Source organism: Seriola aureovittata, chromosome 16 (genome assembly GCF_021018895.1).
Source record: "Seriola aureovittata isolate HTS-2021-v1 ecotype China chromosome 16, ASM2101889v1, whole genome shotgun sequence".
NCBI classification, from domain to species: Eukaryota; Metazoa; Chordata; class Actinopteri; order Carangiformes; family Carangidae; genus Seriola; species Seriola aureovittata.
The window spans coordinates 14,867,257-14,885,964 of record NC_079379.1 but is presented as its reverse complement, the minus strand read 5'-3'; the positions used below and the strand labels follow the sequence as shown (position 1 = coordinate 14,885,964).

At 42.2% G+C, this 18,708-nt stretch overlaps 3 protein-coding genes across 3 annotated transcripts; 2 read left to right on the top strand and 1 right to left on the bottom strand.

Annotated features, from left to right (window-relative positions):
- Positions 1-519: 519 nt before the first annotated feature.
- LOC130184067 (lens fiber membrane intrinsic protein-like) lies at positions 520-2,816 on the bottom strand. The gene is made up of 5 exons (XM_056399844.1): positions 2,797-2,816; positions 2,050-2,258; positions 1,224-1,373; positions 1,000-1,134; positions 520-884 (listed from the first exon to the last, which is right to left on the bottom strand). The coding sequence occupies exons 1-5, from the start codon at positions 2,814-2,816 to the stop codon at positions 823-825; spliced, it is 576 nt and encodes a 191-aa protein (XP_056255819.1). The 3' UTR covers positions 520-822.
- Positions 2,817-5,037: 2,221 nt separating this feature from the next.
- Positions 5,038-12,023, top strand: LOC130184032 (ubiquilin-4-like). The gene is made up of 11 exons (XM_056399791.1): positions 5,038-5,216; positions 7,220-7,371; positions 7,563-7,711; positions 7,825-8,087; positions 8,242-8,400; positions 8,582-8,804; positions 8,917-9,056; positions 9,599-9,682; positions 10,086-10,201; positions 10,286-10,448; positions 10,543-12,023. Exons 1-11 carry the CDS (start codon positions 5,073-5,075, stop codon positions 10,693-10,695), a joined length of 1,746 nt encoding a protein of 581 aa, XP_056255766.1. The 5' UTR covers positions 5,038-5,072; the 3' UTR covers positions 10,696-12,023.
- A 1,079-nt stretch (positions 12,024-13,102) lies between these two features.
- On the top strand, positions 13,103-15,440 carry LOC130184033 (ras-related protein Rab-25-like). The gene is made up of 5 exons (XM_056399794.1): positions 13,103-13,382; positions 13,948-14,143; positions 14,354-14,547; positions 14,771-14,851; positions 14,937-15,440. Exons 1-5 carry the CDS (start codon positions 13,346-13,348, stop codon positions 15,062-15,064), a joined length of 636 nt encoding a protein of 211 aa, XP_056255769.1. The 5' UTR covers positions 13,103-13,345; the 3' UTR covers positions 15,065-15,440.
- The last annotated feature ends 3,268 nt before the right edge of the window (positions 15,441-18,708 follow it).

Genomic DNA, 18,708 nt, shown 5'->3' with positions numbered 1-18,708 from the left:
CTCCTACCATTTTTCCATGTACTGTCTGTACTTCATTGCACTGAGGGGATGTCAACAAACATGTTGTGGAAAATCATACTGGCGCCCTGGATGCTGAAAAATTTTCCCATGAACAACAACACAATAAAGAACATACTCGTCGGCCCTCGTCAGGGCCAAAGCACACAGCTTCAGGGGAAGTCCTGAGAGAAACATATGGACAGTATATCTTTAATGTATTGTTCTCTGCTGTGTAGACCAATATTTCTATATTCTCACAATATATTTCACCTACTGCTAGTACAAAGTGTTTCTCTGTATCTTGCTGTTTTATCACATATTTAATCCTGAGTCACTCTGTAATGCCATGTCTATGTCCCCCATCAAGAAGCTCCCTGCTCTGGTGGAGTGCTTTGGTGCTGCCATCTTCTGGCGGCCTGTCAGTACAACTGCAAGAATCACACTAACGTTTGAGGACCAGTTTTATTGAATGTACCAAATTACAGAAAGATGAAAAAAAAAAAAGCCCTGGTAGAGGAAGTTAAATAATACCAATATCACATTACAATAATTAGGCACATGATTAGTTTAATTAAGTTTCCTTTTCCTCTGTACTATCATCATGGATATTCCTAAAAAATCCACATTGCGAGAAAGTGACTTTTAGAAAAACCATGTTAAGCAGAACGTCAAAGGCCTCCAGGCGCAGCATCAGCCATCATCTCTTCAGCAGATCAGTCAAAACTGCTTTAGTGTATAACCTAATGCTTTTCTTCTATTCAAAGTGCCATAGTCCCCTTTTTAAAAAAAACACAAAAAAAAAAACACACTGTTTGTCTCCCTCTAGCGTGGGCCAGTTCCTCTCCTGCATTCACACATTCTGTAGGCACATATGTAGAAAATACCTGCAACAGACAGAGGCAGTGTGTTTGGTGATGTTCACTCTGTTATATACTAACATTTCATTCATACTGCATCAACAGGACTATAGATAATCTCAGATTACACGGCCCTCCTCACCTGCAAAGAAGGTCATAAGCATGGCCACCCAGCCCAGTATGTAGGACCAGGAGAAGCGCCAGTCACCGAAGCGCCTTCCCAGGAAGTTGATCGTCACTCCAGTATAGATGGCCATACCCAGCAGAACAAAGAAAGCTGAGAGGGACAGAGGAAAGTGTTTGTCACTTCTACTGAAGCTACGTGTGATTCTGTGTGTGCATCAGGTCTAAAGAAAGACAACTCACTGGAGACAAAAAACATGATTCCTGCAGCAAAGGAGCGGTTGAACCTTTCAAAGGAGGAGAAGTGTGCAAAGGACATGATGCCAGCGATGATGCCTGCAAAGCACGACATCCCTGAGAGGATCATGAAAGCTCTGGTGGCATTCCAGTAAGCTGCAAGGAAAGAGACAGAAATCATCAATTATCAATTAATTACGTCATCTTTACTACGTCAAAATGTATTTACAAACATTCTTGATGATTGATTGATTAATACTGACATGACATCTGTCAAGATCATTTTTACTGTCAGTCCAAAGAGTCAGTGATTTTTGCCTTTTAATGTGTCAATTCATTGATCCATGTAGGGGAATGTGATTATCTCTCCAGATATGATTCAAATTTTTAGCTCAGGCACACTAACCAGTACATTATTTTGCCATCATATAAGCAATTTAATTGTTTGTCCATCCCATAATTCTAAGAAAACATTTTACTCTTGGCATTCACAAGCCAACCGTTGAACCGGAATAGAAGAACAAGATGGGACAGTAGCTACGCTGCACCAGACAGAGGCTCTCACACTTTCAAGAGAAGGCACAGCTCTTGCATCAGATGATTGTGAAATATGCAAGGACTTCGAGTGAAATGGCGGGCAGGGGTCCAAAGTCAAGATTGTCAAGCATGAGCCTCTGCAGTTATACAACTACAGTGCAAGGTCATGGGTAAAATAAAGCTACCCACTCCCCTGACAGAAACACAGCCCTGCATGTGCTTTTGATTCGTCTTAATTGTTATCTTGGCCGTCCCATGGGAATACAAAAAAAAACAAACAAACAAAAACTCTTACCTATGCTGTCAGTCTGCATGTAACACTTGTTGGACATGCAGTACCTCCACAGACCCTGGTGGGCATAGTTTCCAGAGAGACGGTACTGCATCCAGTAGTCAGTTGCAGTGGAGACCACCAATAGGATATTACCCACGATAGCACAGAACAGGCCCCCTCCCATGAAGCTGTACATCTTGAGCTGAGATAATGGGGCCGCCGCAGAGCAACTGTGGGAGAAGTAATAACATTTAGGCGCGCTACTGATATTGTAAAATCATCGTTTGCTATTGATGCACTACATACACATGTGCACACACAGACTTACACATGTGTGGAGAAAATGTAACACATTGTCTCAAGAGCTGCAACTAAAGAAATTAAATATATAACACACTGTATGTATTAAGATAATTTCCTATTGTTGCATTGTGCATGTGCAATGATATAACCTTAGGTATCTTAGAAAATGCAACAATATTCATACATATTCTGCCAAAACTTCAGAGGATCTGGAAAAATGGCGATGTTGTAGTTAATCTCGTCAACAAATTAAATATTTGGGGCTGTTTGGTGCCAGCCAATCAGAAAGCCACTCCACAAAAAGGAAAACCAGCAAAACATGAAACAAACATTGAAACTGCAAATATTGCTCTGTATATGAACATGTATGAAATACATTTAAACTGTTTTAACCCCCTGATTTACTCTAAAATTAAAAAATGAAGCGGAGTGGATTTCCTCAAACTATTTATCAAACATATTTACCTCTTCTTTAGTGGAAACATCACTATTAGTTGAACGAGTGTAAAGCAAAACCACAGTACACGCTATTCTTTATGAAGATGCAGTTAGTTGTGGTCCCCCCTCCAGATCCACACCAGTGTTTGTTCAGCAGTAATGAGGTTTTATCTGATTCTACCAGCCTCTATCCAATCACAGTCATCATAAATGTAAATGTCCCGCTCTCACATCCGCACACAAAAACCAGCCTGAAATATGAACCCTTACCTTGTTTCTGGAAATGCACCCTCTCTACTGCCCACCTTCCAGAGGTAAAGATAGAGACGGGTGGAGGGGAAAAGAGAGAGAGCTGTTGCTCACTTGATTGGAAAGAGAGAGAGTCATAGACAATACTACAACCAAAAAGTTGCCCCCTCGTTTTTTTCTGTCGATGAAAGCAAAATCCTTTGCAGCCATCAGTCTCCCTGTGTGGAACTTGAATGAGACACTACAGGGGCCGCAGTTCATGTGACCCTGTACATTTGAGTGTGTGTGTGAGTGTGTGTGTGGGGCCTTGGAAAAGGGGTGGAGGTCCATGTTTCTTTTTTTTGGGTTTTGTTTGTTTGTAAATGGTGTGCTCTAGAACTGGGGATATGCAAAGGTATGCAGGACTGTCTGCGTCAAAGCAACATGCTGAAACAGACACTTTTCTTTCAGGGCTGTCATGACTGTGGAGGCATGGAGGGACACATATAGAGGGAGCGCTCTATACAGGCAGTATCTCTTTCTCCCTCCTATAGGACTGTCTTAGCTAAAATCCAATATCTTTTTCTGTTTTTATATTGTGAGGTCTGCATTACAGACTAGATTGGGATAAATGTTTAGAAATAGAACATTTTATGAAACTAATGTAACTCACAGAAACACATGCAAAAAATACAGATGCATGCTTGCGCTCGCCCTTGATCTCTTTAACACACATAATCTTACAAAAAGTTTTTAAAAAAAAGGGTATTCAATAGACAAAATATTTATTTAGTGGCCAAAAATTAAAGACACAGCCACAGTTTAAATTGAACTATACTCTTGTAACGAAAGAAGTCAGGGAGTAGGAATAATTTCTGCTGGACATTCTGTTTGTTGGCATGTGTTTGGTGTACGCATGAGGATAAATGAGGGGATGTTTGAGTCCCTGAGTCTGTGGTAAGATAAATGAATGAGAAATGGCTGATACTGTAGGCTGTATGGCCCAAAGTTTAGAGAACTGACCCCTGCTGAAGTGACTGAAATGAGCAAGATAAAAGGTAAGAGAGCACAATGTCAGGCTAAGCATGTCCATGAACAACTGCTGGTGGCACCTCTGGCCCAAGCCAGAGGCAACAGAGGCGTCGAGTGCCTCTGGATGACTCCTGAACAGGTCAACATCGGTCAGACAGGCTGAATTAACATGATTATTTCCACATTCTCACTGTGTTATAGTATTTAGTGTCTAATATTAGACCAGCTATTGGTTCCCCAAAGACTCTGGCCAGTTGCAGGTTTGATCTGTTCGCGAACTGCCCCTAAACTCTGAGCAAGGAGCCTGACCGTTGTGAAACCCTCGTCAGAATTGTCTCTTCAGATTCAGCCACGGATGGAAATAAATGATTGACAGTGGCAATTAATCAAATGCACTCCAGTTGATTTTTTTTTTACCTTTAAGTTCCTGGACAAATCAGATAATTAATTGATTAATCAAGCTTGACAACATGCCTGTTACAGCAAACCTTAGCTTGAATATGAAGCATGCTGTAAAAGACATTCAGTTTACAATGATTCAAAAAAAGGGAAACACATCAAATCCTTATATCTGAGAAACAGGAAACTAAATGTTTAGCAATTTTACTTGTCAAATAACTTAAACAATTCATTCATTAACAGAATTGTTGTTGATTAAGTTGCGATTAAGTGACTAATTATTTTTTTCACTACCTCACATGTTCACAACATTTTCATATAGTCTGCTTGTCATTATTATTGGGTAGAATAAATATTCAAACAACTTTACTGACCATCTGTAAAGTGAAACCAACTACTGTTTCCATTTGAGTAACACAACCACAACTTTTAGACACATGATCAGCAGGCCACCTCTTCTACAGACAACAACCAAAACCTGTATCAGTGCTGCAAATTTCAGGGGATGAATTTATTTTAGTGCTATACTTGAGGTGACCAGGCATACATGTGAACCTGTGTGAGATTCGTTCTGGAAAAAGGTTTGACCTCTTATGACCCGGAAGCTGACGCCAGACCCGAGCTGTTCCATTGGTGGAGTAAAGATGGCTGACCAAGGCGCCGCAGATCCTGGTAATAACAACAATAATAAACCTGAAGCCTCGGAGGGAACTATTATTAAGGTCACAGTGAAAACCCCTAAAGACAAAGAAGAAATCGCCATCGCAGAAGATGCCTCTGTCACTCAGGTTTGTTGATTTAGCAGGCACGGAGCTTTCTGGTGCGTGCTCTAACGTCATGCCCCTGCCCACAACTTCAGCTAGGAAGCTAGTTAGCCATGTTAGCATTTGTCGTCACTCTTACCGGCTAACCGAGAGTGTGTGAAATTAAAGAGGTTATGTGTAGTGAAAGTAATACTGCTTATGTTAACAACTGTTCGGCGTTATTAGCGTCGTTAACACCCAATAGAGAGATATAACTACGTGATTATTTGAGATGGCTAACCGGCTAGCCGGCTAATGGCTAACATCTAGCTAGTTATCGTTAGCAAAGGCAACGTTAGCTAACTATGTAGCCAAACAAGTGTCAGCTGACGGGCTGCGCTTTAGCTGTGCCTCGGCGATAATGGCCTGTTAGAACCAAAGAAGTGGTTTTGGGTGGGTGATGTGCCGTGTCGCTTTCATTTCCCATCTCAGCTCAGCAGATTTAAAAGATACCAGAGCTCGCTTTCACTCTAGAACATTCTCCCTGCTGCCACTGAGTCATTCAGCTTTCCTGGGAATATACAGCACTCTCAGAGCTGCTGTTTGCTTGGAGACGTGTTACAATGAGAGCATAGTGCAATCGTGGAGGCAGAATGAAATCATAGTTTCTGTAACATAGTATGCCGTGTAGTCGAGCTTCTGTCATTACCGTTTGATCCTCAGTAGCCATTTTTGTTTAATGGTATGTGTGTCATGGTTCAGTGTTCAAACATTGGACTTGTGTCTCTGATTTCTAAGCATGTGTCTCCTCCTTAACTACACATGGCTTTATATGTGATGTGCAGAATCAGAATATTCTGCAGTCTTTGAGGTGAATGTTTTATATACACCCTGCTGGCAGTTTAGTAGATACACCTAGCTAAAACTAATACAGTCTAATACAACAGTCCTCCAATAACTTCAATAAACCCTCCCTTCATGAAGGCAATAATATTCACTTTGTGTTGAAACTGTTTTAGAAAGGCGTTGATTCAACTTTATGGCCATTTTGGAGGCTATAGTTTGTGGTGCTGTTGAATTGTATTGTGTTATACTGACCGGTGTTTCTATTATTTTTTCCCCACTGCATTTATATCAGTGAGGAAAGGCTAAATAACAGACACACCCCTCTGTATAATTCAGTACAGTCCAGCAGCATCACAGACTACATCCACCAAAGTGACCAAACAGTTGAAATAACACCTCTAAAAGAGTTTCAATAAAAACTGAACACTATAACCGTCATGAAGGTACGATGTATTGCAGGACTGTTGTATTATACTCTGTCAGTTTTAGCCAGGTGTTCCAGCATACACTGGTATAAAATTGATAAATAATAGTAATGTTACTTGCATCATTAAGTTACGCATGACATGGATCAGTCTGTTCTCTCTCATATGTCTCAGTTGATTAATTCATTTATTTAACCTGCTGCTACTTGCCCATTTTTAATGGTGTGCATGTGCGGATTGTATGTATTTATTGTACTTTCTTTAAAAGAAGCCAAAGACAAATTTCCACTGAGGTGGAAAATAAAGTCAATCAATCAATAATAAAAGTCTTATTCTGTCAATTGTATTGTTAACTGTTCCTGCGTGCAAATAGCAGCACTACAGGTGGTTATTGAGGCTCAGTGTTAAAATGAGTGAAATGTATTATTAACAGTGAAAATTAAAGATGGAATGGTACTGCAGGCTCCTTCAGGATGAGACCGTTCTCTTTGTGAATTATGGTTCATACAGTAGTCAGACAGTAACAGTGATTTGGTAGATTTCGAGACCACTGATAATAGGATAAGTACAGAGGACTTTCTCGGAAATTCGATCTTTAAGGCTTGAAGGTTGCAACAGAACAGAAACAGATTAGAGCAGCACTACTGAAGTGTAACCATGTCATTCTAATTAATACCCTTTTCCTTTCCAGTTTCTTCCTCACCTTTTTCCCCTCTCTTGATTTCCCATTTTCTGTCTAATAGCTAATTTTGTTTTTTATTTTTTGCTCTCTTACAGTTCAAAGAAGAAATCTCGAGGCGGTTCAAAGCCAAACAGGACCAGTTGGTTCTGATTTTTGCAGGGAAGATCTTGAAGGATGGCGACAGCCTCAGCCAACATGGCATCAAGGATGGCCTGACAGTTCACCTAGTCATAAAGACAGCTCACAAGTAATTATTAAACAAAACTTGTTGGTTCTACAGAACATTTTTTAGCTGACATGTACAATTCATTAGCTTTGCAATGTAATCTTGGTGTGGAAATCAGTGAACTGCATTTGTAGTTGCATTTATGTTTAACTTAAAACCAAACTATTGGCTTGCATATGTTCTGAATTTCTCCCTACAAATTACTTTTGCAGGGCAGGAGATGGTGGTAGCACCTCAGCCTCTAGCTCAACCTCCACTCAAGCAGGCAGTACATCCACCTCTAGTCCAGGCGCCAACCCCTCCTCTACAGCAGGCTCTACTGGCTCCGCCCCACCACCCACACAAACGCCCAACATACTGAGTGAGTCCATCTGTGTGTAACTATTTTACGTTCAATTACCCTTTATCAGTTCAGCACCACAAAGATGTGTTTAATCGCGTTTAATCATCACCCACCCATCTGGCCTCCCTCAGCTGGCTTTGGTGACCTGGCCGGTCTGGCTGGACTGGGCATGGGCTCAGCTAACTTCATGGAACTGCAGCAGCAGATGCAGAGGCAGCTCATGTCCAACCCAGAGATGCTTTCTCAGATCATGGAGAACCCGCTGGTGCAGAACATGATGTCCAACCCAGACCTGATGAGGCAGATGATCATGGCCAACCCTCAGATGCAACAGCTGATGGAGCGCAACCCTGAGATCTCCCACATGCTCAACAACCCTGAGCTCATGAGACAGGTGAAGGAAATATTGAGGGCTGAATGGCACTTATATTGTTAGCACAGACATTATAACAGTAGGTTATGACCCAATGAGCCATTGGGTCTTTTTATTCAGCATTTTGCTAGCTCTGTTTTGAAAACCTCCTCTCCCCTTTTATCTCACCTCCCAGACTATGGAGTTGGCCAGGAACCCGGCCATGATGCAGGAAATGATGCGGAACCAGGACCGGGCTTTGAGCAACTTGGAGAGCATCCCGGGAGGTTACAATGCCCTGCGAAGGATGTACACAGACATCCAGGAACCCATGTTCAGTGCTGCCAGGGAACAGGTAGCTGGGAGGAATGTTTACTGATCAAATCTTTCATTGTGTGCACTATATTGAAACCTTTTTAGGATTTGTTTTCACACATTCTGTAACCTTTTGTGATTATTTTTTTGTTAAGTGGCTAACTACACTATGTTTTGATGACTGTTTTGTTTTTAAATGTGTCTGATCTCTTTCCCTGTAGTTTGGTAGCAACCCGTTCTCAGCTCTAGGTGGCAGCTCTGAGTCTGGTGCCCAGCCTTCACGGACAGAGAACCGGGAGCCCCTGCCCAATCCGTGGGGCCCACCAAATTCTTCTAATCCCTCTGAGAGTGGAGGGGGCACCACAGGAAGCACTAGCACCACTGGGGGCACCAACCCTAGTGTGTCCAACCCTCTGGGCATCAATCCTGGCAGTCTGGGCAATGGTAAGACAGAGCAGGCTGTGATTCTCAATATATCTGTTGTGTACTTGAAAGATAATCAGTTACTTTATTTACTATACACATTCACATCAACTGACATTTCTGTGTGTTGCAGGCATGTTCAACAGCCCGGGCATGCAGAGTCTACTGCAGCAGATCTCAGAAAACCCCCAGCTGATGCAGAACATGCTGTCTGCTCCCTACATGCGCAGTATGATGCAGTCACTGGCTCAAAACCCAGAGTTGGCCTCCCAGGTAAGGAGTGGAAAGATGAATGTACACACACATTCACACAGCCACCACCGCAGAGGAAACACACCGATTGTCATATTACAAACCCTGAAATTCTAGATTAAAATCTGGTCATAGAACTCTTTGTTATTCAGATTGCCTACCACATGTGGATTTGATTGTTTGTATTGAACTCTTCAGTTTGTAATGAATTGTAAATAGAGGGATCTGGCTAGGCCTGTTGTGCATTAGACTGATAAGCCCACAGAGAACAGAGCAGATTGTCTGTTAAGCTCGCTTGCATTTGCAGCAAACTGTAAGAAAGAGTAAATAACATGGCTCTGACTTATTTGCTTTTAATAAACAATGCGGACTGCATGGTAAACCAGAAGAAGTTTATGGTGGCGTTCTGCACAAGCAGAAAGAAAGAAAGGGGCTCATTTGTTTGAAATTTTCCTAATTGTGCTATAACTCATATCATTTAAATATCAGCTGTAGTGCGTAAGAAGCATAGCCTGATGTGGAATGGCAAATTACCCTGACCGATCTTTCTCTCTCTCTACCAGGTTTTGATGAATAATCCCTTGTTTGCTGGAAACCCACAGCTGCAGGAACAGTTCAGAGCTCAGCTGCCCATCTTTCTGCAGCAGGTACCGCACACATTTCAGTCCAATATCTCAGGCTTTAGTATTGATCTTAAGATCCTTCTAAAAGGGCACAAAAATAGTCCTGGTACCATGACAAAGAATGGCACTGATTGGCCCATAGGGGGCAATATATCGTAAGAAGCCATAATCTGGGTGATGTGAAATAGATATGTATCTGTACATGCTGAGCATTTTTGTCTCAAGGATTGTAGATATCTACCATAAAGGTTTTGTTACCAGTTCAGATATTTTAGATAAACCTCTGGTCATTTTCTCAAAAACGCGCAGACATTTGGCAACTACAGTCTTTGATTGTGCTTTTACTTTTTTGATGCTTTAGTTGGACGATGAATTGATCAATTGATCAATTGCTTGATTCTTTGCTACTTTTCCTGTTTGGTTGCAGATGCAGAACCCAGAAGCCCTGTCAGTTATGACCAACCCCCGGGCCATGCAGGCTCTAATGCAGATCCAACAGGGCCTACAGACACTGCAGACAGAAGCACCGGGCCTCATGCCCAGGTATGCGCACACAGACAGATTCACACATGTTGCATTTTTTAAAAGTGATATTTTTTTCAACTCCTGATTTTCTTTTGGCCCTAGTTTGATGTCAGGTGGAATTCCTGGCATACCAACAGGAGGGGGCATGCCCACAGAGAACCCGGCCTCTTCACCCAGCAGTGCAGGAACGAACACCGCCCAGCAGCAGCTGATGCAACAGATGCTCCAGATGTTTGCTGGAGGAAGTGGAGGAGGAAGTGCAACGGTACACACCTGCACACATGCTATGGAATTGCATCCTTCACACCTCTATGATGATTTTTTATTTTTAAAATCTTCTGTTAATGTTTTCCCTGTAGACCCAGACCCCAGAGGTGCGGTTCCAGTCCCAGCTGGACCAGCTGAACGCGATGGGCTTCATCAACCGCGAGGCCAACCTGCAGGCCCTCATCGCTACTGGAGGAGACATCAACGCCGCTATCGAGAGACTGCTGGGCTCACAGCCCTCGTAAAGACATACAGTGCATACTGACACACAGACACGTGCATACACACATACCTAACTCATACACACACCCAGCATCTACAGAGAACCAAGAGAAATTAAAGTGTATGGTCCCAAACTTTACAGAATAAACTCGGGCAGGATCTGTAAGACCCTCATTCTACATCTGTTCTCAGATCATTCCCTAGTCCCCATACTTTCTCTTTTTGGCGTCATCCACTCAGATCTCTGTCCCAGAGTGCTGCTGTAGAGCCGGACTGAACCACTCTCACCTTGAGGGGTGTTCTGGTGCAGAGAGAAGGGGCGAAAACCTCTCCTGAAAAGGGATTCCCAACCATTTCTTCATTCATTGTTTTCTTCACATAAAACTGGAGTGGAGTGTCACAAACAGACATTTACACAACACAGATTAAACCCACATGATGTGATTGGCTGTTGGCTCTGTTTCATACATGGCCATCATGAGACAGTTTGTTAGCATTTAACTCACAAATCAGTACATGAAGATCTTCTGGTATACAGACAGAACATCCTGTCCATACAGGAATTCAATCTCATTCCTCCCTCTTTCCCTGTTCTCCAGATTTTACATAAATAGCTGTTTTTGCCCAACAATTTTCACTATTTATTGCAAACGCTTCAGAAAATGACGCCCTCCACACTTCCCTAAACTTGTAATTTGTCATTCCAGATAAAAGTGCCCACTCTCGGGTTCACAGTGTCTTTTCCTTCTGAGGCACCACTGCTGTGCCTTCTGTCCTCCCCTGCCCTATAAGAGCATTGTCAGCAAATTACACCCTCACTCGGCGGGTTAATTAGAAACCACCAATGAATTCCACACAGCATCATCCAGAACTGTAACCATAATCAAATATCACATTGCAGCAGCTCTGAAGCAGAGGACACTGTTAGAATGAATATGAATGAAACAAACAAGCTTTCTTTCATTTTAATCTGATTCTTCATTTTATTTTATTTTTATTATTTTTTTTTCGAGGTGCAGTTAGTACCTAGAGATAATTATGATTTGTCTCGCATAAAATAAATGTGGAAATCATGTGAGTTAAAAAAAATAAATGAGTAAATCATGGAAAGGCTTTACAACCAATTCTGATATGGTGGCACCATACGTTTCTAAAATCAAGTTCTAGGTTGTCTTATTCTTTTTCCTTTTGAAAATCTCAGCATTGTAGTTGTGGTAACCTTGGCAACTGCTTTGATAGCTTTGCTTTGTCTGTTGACCTCAGCTGAAAAGAAAACCCATCTCCCAATTGAACATGTTGGAACTAACTTTTAACAGTACTGTACTAAAAAAATAAAACATGGTCAAAAACAGTCTCCGCCCTGTGTCGGTTGATTATGGCCTTTTGATTTTCTGGCATTTAAATTCCTGTACAACCCTTAGATTCTTGCTCTGTTTTTGTTTGTTGTTAGATTATAAAAATGTTGCAGTTTGAAAAGCGGTATGTAAGTGATCTGTCTTTGGGGAAAAATTGGTCACATTGAAAGGTGTGTTAAACACAGCTTGTGTGGAACAATTATTGGTAACACTTTATTTAGCAGATACCTTATTTCCCAATAATTTCGTAGAGAGGAACTGATAGGTTTCCCTAAATTCATAGGCATGATGTAGATTGGAAAAATAATTGTGAGTAACTTGAATGTGAAAAAAGGTAAAAATTTATCAACAGGGAAAATTAACACATTTTTCAAATTTCCAATAATAAATGACCAATAAATGACTATTTTTTTTCCTTCTTTTAAGGCAGTTACTCTGGAAACCACCCAACTCCACACAGCCAGCTGAGCTCAGACACCTACCTCTGAATACTGGCTCTGTCTTCCCTGGAGTTTATCAAATTACATAGTTCATTCCAGTTAATGTCCGATAAATTACAAGGTAATTATGAACATGTAAAGTAAAGCGTTACCCAATAATGTATCAGACGAGGCTGCAAGTGTTAATGATGCAGTATTTTAAGATCTCTGATGTTAAATTCTTCAGTGGTACCATGAGAGCCTGTGAATGTTGTTGTTTGTAACTGTATTTATGTATCTGTTTTTGGGCTGTGTTTCACAGCGGCATTAAAACCACGTCCAATCAAAGTAAGACTAGAACATTAGGTCAAATCACGGTCTCCACCTTCATCCCTGTAGTCATCAGACAACAGTGACAAGTTGGTGACATGTTCCGACACACTCATCCACCTGTTAGGTCAGGTTTACTGTCATACAAATGAACAGAGTCACTTGAGTGAAATGAGAGCATAGAGGAGGGTGGAGTCTGTTCCTGATGACTACCCGCGAGTGGTTCTACCTGTTCCACCTGCTCGCCTCCCTCCGGCCAGCCCTCCCTCAGGCGTCAGCTGATGAGGGATCGGCAGGACACAGTGCTCCTGCCTGTCTGTCTGTCCTCAATCAGGAGCTACCCCTATGCACAGATAAGGAAGGAAGCGGGTAGGTACAGCTGAACCTGTTCCCTTCTCCTCCTCCATTTTCACCTTTACACTCTCTCTCCAGTGTGGAGAGAGAGAAAGAGGAGTGAGGCTGTATTTGTTTTTCTGTCTGTTTTGTTTTTGCTCTTCTCTACTTTGGGACCCAATATTGAAAGTGGCTTCAGGATATTTACTGAGGGGAAACAGGCGACTGAACGCAACATGGGGTCTGATGACTCGTACAATTTTGTCTTTAAAGGTGAGTCGTGTTTACTTGAGCTGTGATTGTGTAGGAGGAGATAAAGTAGTGTGTAAAGTTGTATATCCGTAGATGTTTAAGTTGTCAGGTGCAGCTCTGCCTGTAGCTGCCTGCTGTAATTTCCGATGCATGAGAAGGAAACAAGGAAGTGATAGCTTTCTGTCCATTTGGCTGTAAACCATTTGACCTTTGACCTATTGGAGAAACACATGGTCTCGCATTTCCTGCCTCACTCAGAAACAGTTAGCGTGGGTTGTATGTTTATTTTCTTTGATTAAAATAAACTGCCTATACATTTCCATTCCATTCATTCCAAAGTAAAGTCAACCAAAGGGTAGATCTGCCACGTGTATGTGATGTCATGGTGTCTGGAGTCTGGTGAGGGTGACAGAAAGTCTGCACGTGTTACATCAGATGAAGCATATCTGATTCATTACAGAAGCCTATCGTTTTGACAAGCGAGCATTTATAATTCTGTCATTAATGTGTCATAAAAACTCTGGCTCTTCAAACAGAGCACTTATAATGACTGTATTTCTCTTTCTCCTGTCTCCTGCCTGTTTAGTGGTTTTGATAGGGGAGTCTGGGGTCGGAAAAAGCAACCTCCTGTCTCGGTTCACCAAGAATGAGTTCAGTCACGACAGTCGTACAACCATCGGTGTGGAGTTCAGCACACGGACCATTCAGCTGGACAACTTCACCATCAAAGCTCAAATCTGGGACACAGCCGGGCTGGAGCGCTACAGGGCTATCACCTCAGCGTGGGTACACACACACACACACACACACACACACATATAGAAATGAGTAATATACACATAATAAAGAGGTAAGAATAATCACGTGCCAGTTTAAGTAACACTGATTCCAGACGTTCACCCACATCACACATTTTTCAATAATAACAGCTCACTGTGAAAATACAAGCTCCAGCTCATGTATGTTTGGCCTCTCTCACCTGGTGGATTCAGGTATTACAGGGGAGCAGTTGGAGCATTGTTGGTCTATGACATTAGCAAGCACTTGACTTATGAGAGCGCAGAGCGCTGGCTGAAAGAGCTGTACGACCATGCAGACCCTCACATCGTGGTCATGCTGGTTGGAAATAAGAGAGACCTGGAGACCCTCAGGACCGTGCCCTCAGAGGAAGCCAAGGACTTCGCAGGTCAGTTCAATGATATTATCCCTGTTTTTGAATGTTGCTGAGTCATGATGTCCCTTTATATAACTGAGTTTTTATAAAAGCATATCTGCACCTTCTTTTACCAATTTCTCTGACAAGGAAAAGTATGTTTAATGCTCAGTACTGTAAAGTTTGCTCCTTGAAAATGCCAGTTTTTGTTGACTGATCTTTGCTTTGTTTGCTCCTGACCTTTGGCCCAATCCAGACAAGAAAGGTCTTATGTTTATGGAAACATCAGCTTTGGACTCCACCAATGTCGAAGTCGCTTTCCATGAAGTCCTCGCTGGTAAGAGGGGGTTCAGTAACTTTGTCAAAACACACATCCTCAGTTTTCTTTCACTTACCTACTGATGTGTCTCCATTATTTCCAGCGATCCATAAGAAGGTGGCCAGCAGAGAGGTGACCCGGGGCTCCATTAGTGCTGTTACTATATCCAACCCCCTCGGACCGACCAGTGAGGCACAAGAGGAGCGCAGAGGCTGCTGCGGCAGCTCCTAACAGACCACAGCCCCCGTGAACACCTGCTCTGTCCACGCCAAAGCAACATCACGGTCGAATATCGTTCACGCTTAAGCCTGACATCTGTCACACACGATTTGAAGAGCGAGGTACCTGCTTGACCCTTGAGGAGTCAATGTACAAACCTCCATATATATAAAAGCTGTATATAACAGTTTATAACTCAGAGAAATTCCATATTTGTGTCTTTATACACTGTATTTCTTGTGGTGGCTAATTGGCGCTTCTACTATAGATAGTTGTGCAGTTTATTTTCTTATCTCTCTGTTTCATGTTTTTAAACAGGAGTTGTAAAGTTGTATTGCTTTTATACAGGAATGCACTGGGATTGACTTGGAATAAATTATTTATGATAGTCTGTCTGCATGTAATTACCACCCAGAAACATGAATATGTTATCTGCATTAGACAGATAATCTGAACTCAATCAGGGAATAGGAGAGAGGGATGATGTGAAATTAGAGTCAGACAGTATACAGCAGTGGTGCTCTGAATCTAAGCGGTCATGAGATGATTACTGGGGAGGGGGGGGGAGTACAGTTCTGCTGCATAACTTTAGAGATTTACTGTGTGGTTTATGTCCCAAGACCTCCAAAAATTATTCAAATGAAACTGTCTGAAAACAGAAAATTAATTTTTGATCAAACTTCTAACAGATCAGTGTCGTGCACGGTGTGGGGGAGTTTCTAGTCGACACTGCTTCATATTAAAGTCTCCCTCCACTCAGACCTTCACTGTGCAGAATGATGCAGAGTATGTGCCCTGTTTTACAGTGCAGGGCTGTTTTCTCATTAATTCGTTGAGGGTGGGACTTTTTCTCTTGACTTGGTGTCATCACAACTAGTTTAAAGCAAATCGTGATCCAACATTATATATTATATATAACATGTATATGAGTACAAAAGTGTGATGTGGAAATTCAAAGCCCTGGATGCACCATTTTGGCATTTTTTTATATGTCTTAAAATTGCCTGATCTTTAAGAGGCTCACACTAAAGAAATGTCGGGAAAACTGCTGCACTATCATGAGTCTAAGGCGTCCTGTCTGCTGTCGGCCTTTAGGTGGCAGTGCTGATGTTGAAAGCTGAATATCAACCATCAGGACTCTGTAGTGCATTTGTTCGCCCTTTCATTTCCTTATTAACTCCAGTACATCTCACACTACCATCTCTTCCGATACTATTCATTACATTAATCATCATGGCATTAAACTCATGTGGTGCTGTAGTGTTGTCGCCATGGCAGCAACCTCTGATGCCCTCTTCAGAAGCTAATCAGCATGCCTATGAAGTAGGAAATTAATTTACACTTTTCCCACAAATATTGAATTCATTCACAGGCATTATGTCATGGTGTGTGTGTGTGTGTGTGTGTGTGTGTGTGTGTGTGTGTGTGTGTGTGTGTGTGTGTGCGCGCGCGTGCGTGCATGTGCATGTGTGTGTGTGTGTGTGTGTGTGTGTGTGTGCGTGCGTGCGTGCGTGCGTGCGTGTGCTCGTGTGTGTGTGTGCACAGATGATCTCCAGACTATGGGTGTAATTGGACAGGCTCACATGGCACGACTAAGAGAGTATAAATCTACAGCAGTGGTGGTTAATGACATTCTGGACAGATAGTGCTCTATCTCTGGCTCACAGATGTGCATAAGAAGCTTTTACTATGGTTTGTGAGTGTGTGTGCATGTGTGTGTGCAGCATCCCCAAGCAAGATTTCTCTGCTGGAGATCATTTTGCGACGGTGAAATGACCACAAATGCTTTTATTAAGTTTCTCTTATGAAAATACGAGAGGGAAGTCTCTGCACCGGGTAGTAAATGTTTAATTATTTCCTGTGAATGAGGATATTTTTATAGGCTGGGTAAAGGCATCTGGTGTAATAATCCACGCAGGCTGAGCGGGCTGCACAGGTTGAAAGACTGGTCATGAAATCTGTAAATCTCCCTCTGTCCTGTGCCTAGAGGTGAGGGTGATATTTGCAAAAAAAAAAATCATGAAATAAAAAAAAAAAAAAAAATGACGAGCTCTTTATTCGTCATGTCAGAACGAGAGGAGTGAACAATGAAGTGAGTAATTCTCCCTGGATCTGTGTCTTTCTGACCTCGCCTTTGAGGCAAAGCTCAGAGTTGTTGGAAAGAATTGGATTTAGCAGATACATGTGGTGGCCATTACCCACATGCTACTAGACATGTGTAGCCTGTAAAAAAAAGTGTGTTGCTGTGGAGCTGTTTATCTCCCGTTTATGATTCCTGCTCCTCCAGCACTTTGAATCTTGTCCTCCAAGAATTTACAGTTGCAGAATCACATCTGTACGGGTTTAATTGTGACCATTTGTGTTCTTATGACCTTTGAACCCCGTGAAGCTTCTCTAAAACCCATACTTATAGAATCCATCATTCCTGTTGTTTCTCTGTTTCTCATCTCCACCCCGATTCCTGATTTCACAGACTTCCTGACTTTTTCCAACATGGCTCTTCAGAACTGTTTTTCTGCTGTTTATTTCTGCTTCCTGTGTCTGTTTGATTATTTATGTGTTGGTGCCACAAACCCACATGAGCCTAACAAGTGACGACAACTTCCTTTCACATACACAAGATCTCAAAAAGCATCTCTACTCTCTCGTCCTTGATTTATCTGTATTTCTCAATGTGAATTTGAGATTTGAGAAGTGTGAGATGGGGAATTTTTTTTGGGGGGGGTGACTGTGGCTGATGAGGCAAGACAGATTGTCCACTTATTTAAGGGTTGGCAGTTCAATCCCTGGCTCCTCCTGACTACCTGTCTAAGTGTCAATGAGCAAGATTCACTGAACCAAATTGCTCCTGTAGGTCAGACCAGCGCCTTTCATGGTAGCTCACTTCCATGGTTTTCATCCTATAGCAGCAATATGTGGGTATATTAAAAGAATACAAAGGTGTTTGCACATGCACCTGTCCCTGACAGTCAGTGAGTCGTTACTGTGTCAAAACTGTGTGGGTGTGTGCCTGCATCTGCGCACGCAAACACAAAACCAAAGTCCAAATCCAAGAATGTGTGACAGCCTACATTCCCCCATCACGCTGCATCTGTCAGAGCGTGTCAGCGGAGAACACAAATTTGAGATTTTCCACGTCAGCTGACATCATCACATAAATAGAATCAAAGTCAATGCACGCTGATTACCATGGTGATGTTGTTATGGCGACCAATCAAAGGGAGAGGTGAGCTGATGGGTGGCTGTGTGTTCAGACTCTCTGCTCCCCAAAATGCGCAGTGGAGAGGGAGCTGGAAACGAGCTGAGAGGTGGATTATTGCCTGGAGGCGACTGCAGACAAAATGTTAAGAGTGTGTTTATCACCCCTGCTTGAAGACTTGAGCTGTTTAGTCTCAGCTCAGCTTATTATGAGATTAAAACGTGTTTAAAAAAAAAAAAACACTTCCCATAACATTTGTATGCCTTCTTATGTTTAGCTGTATCACCTCCCCATATACTTTAGTCAATTATCTCCTTTAAAAGGCTTTAATTTCATAATGGAGCCTGTTGAGCTTGGCTGTCCATATTCAAGGCCCAGCTGGGGTCACAAGATTCCTTTCCAGCATGCAATTAAACAGGTTGCCAGCGACAAACAGAGCCGAGAGCCTCAGTGTTGG